Source organism: Balaenoptera ricei, chromosome 12 (genome assembly GCF_028023285.1).
Source record: "Balaenoptera ricei isolate mBalRic1 chromosome 12, mBalRic1.hap2, whole genome shotgun sequence".
Taxonomy (NCBI): Eukaryota; Metazoa; Chordata; class Mammalia; order Artiodactyla; family Balaenopteridae; genus Balaenoptera; species Balaenoptera ricei.
In genome coordinates, this window is record NC_082650.1 from 83,080,301 (window position 1) to 83,087,515 (window position 7,215).

Genomic DNA, 7,215 nt, shown 5'->3' on the forward strand with positions numbered 1-7,215 from the left:
AGGTCTGCGGGAGAAGCTATTGGGCTCATGCACCTATTTTTGTTTGTTTTCTTGTTTAACACCTATGGTCTTTTAGTGAAATGATTTGGTATTGACCCTCACATAAACTACTGATTTGAGTCTCAGTTTAATTGAAAATGCCGTATCTTTCTTCTCTTTGTAGAAAGCATCATCATACACCAGTTACGTATGAACTCCAGATGAAATGGTAAACCGAGCACACACTGGGTGTGTGTACGTCTTCTGAATCCCTGTTGAATGGATAGTATTTCTCCAGCTCTCCACCATCACTAAGGTCCTCTATGCTACTGATCAGGACTGGAAATAATTTTCTACTTCCAGTGAATTTTTTTGAGGATACAAATGTAAAAACTGAACATGGTGTTGCTGACAAAATAAAAATACGTAGCATGAGAGCAATTCAATCTTTATGTCAAAATAAATTTCTCTTCCTTTGGCAAAGCTTTCAGGTCCATGGGCACATGCTGTGTAATTTATTTTTATAATACACTTTGTAATGTGATTTTTTACTAAAGTGTTTCCTTTTTCATAGTCTATGGCACATGTATCTGTAGAATACACTGTCAGTTCTTCAAAGCATGGGTATTGGTGCATTCAAAATGGTAACCTATACTTATTTTCTTTCATCAATTTGTTATTTCTGAAAAAAAAAAAAAAGAAAGTACAACACTCTACATATTTCCTGGGGTAAATTCAAGAGGTAAATGCAAAGCAGGAGATTCTGGAAGATGTGTTATTATTGTTTGTACAGTGCTGTGGTTCTGATCATGGTTCAACACTAACAAATAACACTGACTTAAGAGCTTAATTTTAAATACTTAAGCCAGTTTTTAAAGTTGCTCTTTCTAGTGTTCTGTGCCCAAAACCCTGGATGAATTGGGTTTCGTATGGAACAAATTAATAGAAGGAGCTGTATGCGTTTAACCAGTAAGACTTACAGGAACATCCTCTACTGACAGTTCAATTATATTTGTTTGCGTTGTTTACTTATATGTACAGGACTTATAATAAGGACTGTGATATCAGGATATTTCTCACAATCTACCCAAATGAAAGCCTGAAAATAAACACTGACCTAGATGCTATCAGCATCTTTTTAAAATATGGTAGGAGAAATCCCAAGATAGATAACTTTTTTTTTCTTGATAGCTAGGATTTGGACAGGTTTTCATAACCACATATAGGTTGGAGAATATATTCTTTAAAGGTTCAAAGCAAACATACATTACTCAAATCTCAGTGTCAGACCTGCTGTTGAATTTAGGTTTATGTGAAAATATGCATCAGAAATCTACTTGAAACCCTAATAGTATAGGTTTTTTTAAAAAAAGACTTTGTTAATATGGACATGTTTTCAATAAGGTCTTTAAAAAGATAACTGAAAGATAACTGAAGAGTTGACACATTTTCTAGGTGCAGAAATCATGCCTCACGTCACTTTACTGAGATTAAAGGAAGAATGCTTCTGAGTGTCACAAGGATAACTAGAAAGCACACAAGTAATACTATTGGCCCATTTCTCCAGTCCACGGCTTTATCCAGGCTCCTAAGGCCACAGAGGGAAATCCACACTGAATCTCTGGAAGAGAAATATTAGGTTTTAAGGTATACCTTGTGGAATTAGCAAATCATATTCAGTAGCTATTATAAATTAAATAACTATATTTTATGTAAAATTAGTTTTGATTTTTGTAAGTAAAAGAAATGCTACAGTAGGTTTGTCCTAGCATGAATGATTGTGAATGCATCACAGACCTACAAGGCTTTCATTACTGATTAAGAAAACTAGAGTGTGTATGTGTGAAGATTTTAAAAATTGTTATGGCTTTTGATTTCTGAAAATGTTTCTGAATTGTAAAGACAATTTCAATGAGAAAAGGGTTTTATTTAGTATTGTTGTATTTTTTGATTCACAGTTAAGTTCCCTATTTGCCAATGCTTATACTTCTTATGGCAAAAATATTCTGATCTATCACAAACTAGCATCTGAAACAAGTAACTTTCTGAACATGTGGGAATTTTATTACACTAAGAGTGAACAGGCTAGAGGATAAAGCTTTAAATACTTCTTGACTTTAATTTAAAATATTACAAAAAATTTATATATATTTGGACCGAAAGTTTTTATTCCTCCTGCATTTATAATGAAATTTGGTACTTGCAAAGCAGAGTGAGGGTGATGGTGTGATCCAAGTCATTCAGATGGATACAGAGCTCTTTTCTTCCTCTGCTATGGTTAAATCCTTTCTTTAAACTCTAATGGAATCTGAGTGACAGATGAGTAAAATTAACCTAAATTAATAAAAAAAAGTCTTGAAATAAAATAATAGAATATTAAAAATTAACAGAAAATAGAAAACACCAAATAGTCATATCCTTATCTAATGAATAAACAAACAAGGTCATAAATAGTCATATTCCAATATCAACATCCAATTGAAAAAATTGCCCCCCATGTGCAATCCTGGCACCATCCCAGACTCACATAATTTCTATATTTTTTATCATAAGCAAATCTCCAATCATCAGTATGAATGAGAATCAGTTTTGAATGGAATAATTAGGTTTTCTGAAATATAGTCATAATCAGTGTTTCCAGGTTAAGGCATATAATTGAACTAATCCATTATGTTGCCCTTTTCTTTTTGATAGGAGAATGTTTTTTGAGGGTATCTTCTACAAAGATTTTTTTTCAAGTATGTCAAAAAATATTAGGGTTTGATGAAGTTAGTGGTAGAGGAAATATTCCAGATATTAGATGCCTGGAATGGTCACAAAATGTGCAGAATGAACTGCATCTTAGGACCACCATTTGAAAAAAAATCATGGTGTGGAATATCTAGCTTAAACATTAACAGAGACACCAACACTATTGAAATAATTCACAGCTTCTAAAAACCAGTGCGAGGAGTAAATGGTGTATCAGACAATGCATTTAATATGTCTGTGCCTTTTCTATTTATACTGTGGTTGAATTTTCCTGGAAATAAATAAAAAACATAGCAAAGGTAGGGTGTGTTCATGAATTTGATGAGCAACAATTCTAAAAACAACAAAAATGCAAGATGAAAGTTTAAAAAAAAACATATCTGGCATCTGAGGCCTATACGCCCCTCCGGACTCCAGTGTTTACGCCTCTGCTAAAAATACTAATTAGAAGGCAAAAAGGAAAAATGACAAAAATTGTTGTAACAAGTTCATAAAAATTGGGAGAGTTTCATGGAATTAATTTTGCTTAGTGACCACTAAAATTTTATTTTCTTAAATTTTCAGCATTTACTCCATAACTAAATGATGAAAATTGTGTTTGTTACTTACAGAAAATGCTGTAGATTCATAAATTTACACAGAAATGTTTATTAGGTGCCATGACATGATTCATTTATTTTCTGGTGTTGTTTTCTTTTTGTTTGTTTATGTTATTTGGGTAATTTTACCTCACCATTCACAGATTTTGTTATTTTAACAATTCAGATCTGTATTTATTTAGATTTTGCTTTAAAAATATCAGATGTTAGCTCTTCCAATATAAGAGACTTACAATGTGATCAGGTATTCTTAGAAGTCTTGCAAGGTTTAATGGATTTTCAAAAGCAAAAGATTGCATTGAAAAATTTTGGAGCTACATTCTATTTTCACAGCATTCTCAATTTTGTTTCCTTTAAGTTTTATTAAATCCATGAGAAGTTTATTATTTTTCACTACAGCCGAGTGAATTTATGGATATGTACTTGTTTTTTCTATGAATGTAATATCCTACTTTCAGTTCTCGACAGGCTATTGAAATTATTTAACCAATTAAGACATTCTCTGTGTTATTTCCAAAGCCAACTGTGTTTATCAAAATCTCACCAGAGTGAGAAAAATAACAATTGTGGTATGAAAGCATTGTGCAATATTCTTTTTTGAGTTGGAACATAATATTCATCAAATTAAAATCATTTAAAATGATTATTCAACCTTCTTTTTTACTTAAAATTGTTTGCTTTAAAATAGTTTTCCCTTCTGCATTTTGTATTTTCTTTAAAATATGGTGTTTATCACTGTGAATATGCAGAAGCGGTACAGCAGATCTGCCAAAATGAGAGACGCTTTTCCTTGGAGTTACATCATAGTTTGATGCCTTAGTGAGATGAACACTGTAAGACACCAAGAGACGCAGCTGGTTGCAGGGTTTCCCTCGCCCCTTTAGCCTCCCCAAATGCTTTGTCCATCAACATTCAGATATTTCCCACTGCGTTCCGCTGTCAGTCTAAAGGGAGATTACTCAGTAGAGTGAACGCTCCTGAGGTTTTCCAGCAGCCCTCAGCCAGCCTCTACATTGGCAGTTGGGTAATGGTTTCAGTAGAGTGTGCTGGGAGTGACTGTGGGGTTGTGCTCTGATCTCTTTTATTTGTCAGCCTTGTGCCGGAAATGGTGGTCCATTGCCATAGCCAATCCAAATGTATCTTTGCCTTACTGGGGACAAAGGAATGGGTTTCTCCTATTATTTAAAGATACACATATCCAAAAAGCAGGCAAGGCTGATGTCTACCCAAAGATGCCTTCCACAGGAAAGGTGCAGATGTTAGGGGTCTTGCCCATAATTGCAGCTCTTTGGCTTCTCTTCTTGGAGGAGTGGAGCACTTTGGGGCACATGGTTTAAGAGCCCTGGCCAAAAGACTGTTATTTCATGACTTCCTGGGAGAAGGGGTCTCAGGCTTTCCATCAAATACGCTCAAATGGATTTGAGTCTAGCCTTTGAGTCCTGGGCTAGAGTCACTTTTAATGAGGACAGGATTTTCCCCCAGGTAGAGAAACCGGAGCAACTTCTCTGGGCCCCATGTTTGTTGGCAATAGGGCACACTGCACCAAACGCTTTTCTTTTTCTTTTTCTGAATGTCATTAAAGTCTGCTTTTGTAATTTGTATTCAGTGAATCCCAAGGAACGTATGAACAATGTCAAACACTGAGGTCTGTCTTCAGCTGGGGCAACACTAGTGACTGCGTGGTTCCAGGCACAGCAACCTGGTCCACAGATGATGGTAGGAACCCAGTTCCCTGCAGTTCCCAGATCATTTTTTTTTTAAAGATAATCAGTCCTCCTTTAGTTTTCCCTGGCATTATTTCCAGCATCTCTTTCAGAGATAAGTATCTCTAAGGATAAAATAATTTTCTTCTTTCTCTTCAGGAGTCCATTTGTCCCATTCTGCCTTATACTGACCGGCATTGGTGTAAAATTCTGCCTCCCTAGTTTGACTGTAAGCTTCTCAGAGGCAGGACTTGCATATTCCTCACAGTGAATAGAATATACTGGATAAATGTTTGCAAAAGGCAATATAATTCCTTCTTCCAACTGCTCTGTCTCCTAATCTTCACAGAAGTTTTCCATGACCATAAACACATACTCAGTTTTGGTCTTTCTGACTCTTACTCCCATTTCTTTCTCCTCCTTGAGAACAAGGTATATGGATAGTCAAAATGGCAGGGTGTTTTATAGGCACTTAATTATTGACTCCTAATCCCAAAGGGTTGCTCCTTCAGCAGGGTGTTCTGTGCCAGATCTTCCTCACCAAATTGCCCTGCCTGGTGATTCTACCCTTGCAGAAGCCTCTGTACCCATTGAAGGTTTCAGATGCAGAGTATCTGGATTTAACAAGAGAAAACTCTCAATAATCACTGATTCTAAGGGAAGATATGCTCTCTGCAAGGACAAAGGGCCCTTATCATCAGATCACCAGATGGTCTGTGCTATCCTAACAAGAGAGTTGTGGTCAGTCATTTTTGATTCACAAAGAGGCTAAGCACCGGTTCCCACATAGAGCACTGGTGCAAGTAGGCAGTGGGACAAATGGAGTACATAAGCTAACAAACTGAGCATCTCCCCGAAGTGGAAGGAACCGGAGATCTCTGTTTCTAGGGCAATGGCAATCTGCTAAGATCTTGCTTGAGAAAAAGGACATGATCAGCCAGGGTATACGGTTTTGCAAATTATTAATAATAAGTGTAGTATAAGGTTCAACTTTCTCTACGTCCCTTTATTTTTGAATCTCTTCTCTCCTGGGTAGAGAACCACAATATCACTTAGACCTGAGGACCAATTTCCTCACAATTTAGTTTTTGACATCATAAAGAGGATAAGGTGTGGTACCTCCCCAGACCCTCTACAAGTCCCTGTGCACACATTTTATATGGCACTGACCTCATTATATTTCAATTGTTTGTTGGCAAATTGTCTTTCTCATGGAGTAAGGAAAGTTTCTTTCCTCCATGGCCCCTCCCTTTTTAAAAATAATTTCACTGTTACACATGTGTCGGTTGGCTGTCAAACAAGAAATTGCAACATCGTATTTGAAAGGAAGACCTTATCTATAATTGATGGCACCTGTAATAGATAAATGATGGAAAACTATATGCCATGGTATGTAATTGACTGAGGTTCTATACAGTGGAAGTTATGAAGTCTGAGGTCTCATTGGAGTTATGTTCTTTCATTTAAAGAAAGTGTGGAATTATGAGAAATGAAACCTTATTTCCTTCCCAAAACAAAGTTCTTAGACTGTCTACTAAGGAATTTTGGTGTCATTGTCTTTCCTCTAATGAGATTAACCATTAAAATATCTTGCTTGACTTGTATTTCTGATTACTGACTGTGGTTATTTGTGAACTTGCAAAATCTTCATCACAACACCAATGACCTCAGGCTAATCAGACAGTCTCGCAGTGTGAGAACAAAAGGATTTTCTTAAATGCCTAACTGAAAAAGTTTAATAAATACACTACATAAAAATCAGGAAAAGGTCAACTTTAAAATCAATTTGGATCAATCTCTGATGCAATAAATACAAGAAATCAAATTTATTATACAGTAGATGAAAAATTAATCAATAGTCAATCTAAGAAAAAAATGGTAAATTTTATTTGAGCCAATCTGAGGATTATAACCTGGGAGACAATCTTTTAGAAAACTCTGAGGACTGTTCCATCTGTTAGAGGTCAAAGTACAGTCACATAAGTTTTTGAGACAAAGGGTTATATGTCAAATGATGTACAGTATTGCCAGTTTATACAATCCAGATCTGCTCGTACAAAGGGAGTAGTGGATCATCCTGACCCTTTACAAGATTAAGAGGGAAGCTTGTTTTCTAAGGAAGTCTGATTAATGCAGATGCACAACACACACTGAAGGGGAGGGAGGAGGCCCAAACAGGCAGA

At 35.9% G+C, this 7,215-nt stretch overlaps 1 protein-coding gene across 2 annotated transcripts in view; it reads left to right on the forward strand.

Annotated features, from left to right (window-relative positions):
- FILIP1 (filamin A interacting protein 1) overlaps nt 1–6,636 on the forward strand; it is a 196,875-nt gene extending 190,239 nt beyond the window's left edge. For both annotated transcript variants that reach the window (XM_059941778.1, XM_059941779.1), the window contains exon 7: nt 164–6,636. Coding sequence is in view for 1 of the 2 variants with exons in the window: in XM_059941779.1 (XP_059797762.1) it covers nt 164–204 (41 nt within the window). In the remaining variant the exon portion in view is untranslated. The remainder of the gene's footprint in view (nt 1–163) is intronic.
- The last annotated feature ends 579 nt before the right edge of the window (nt 6,637–7,215 follow it).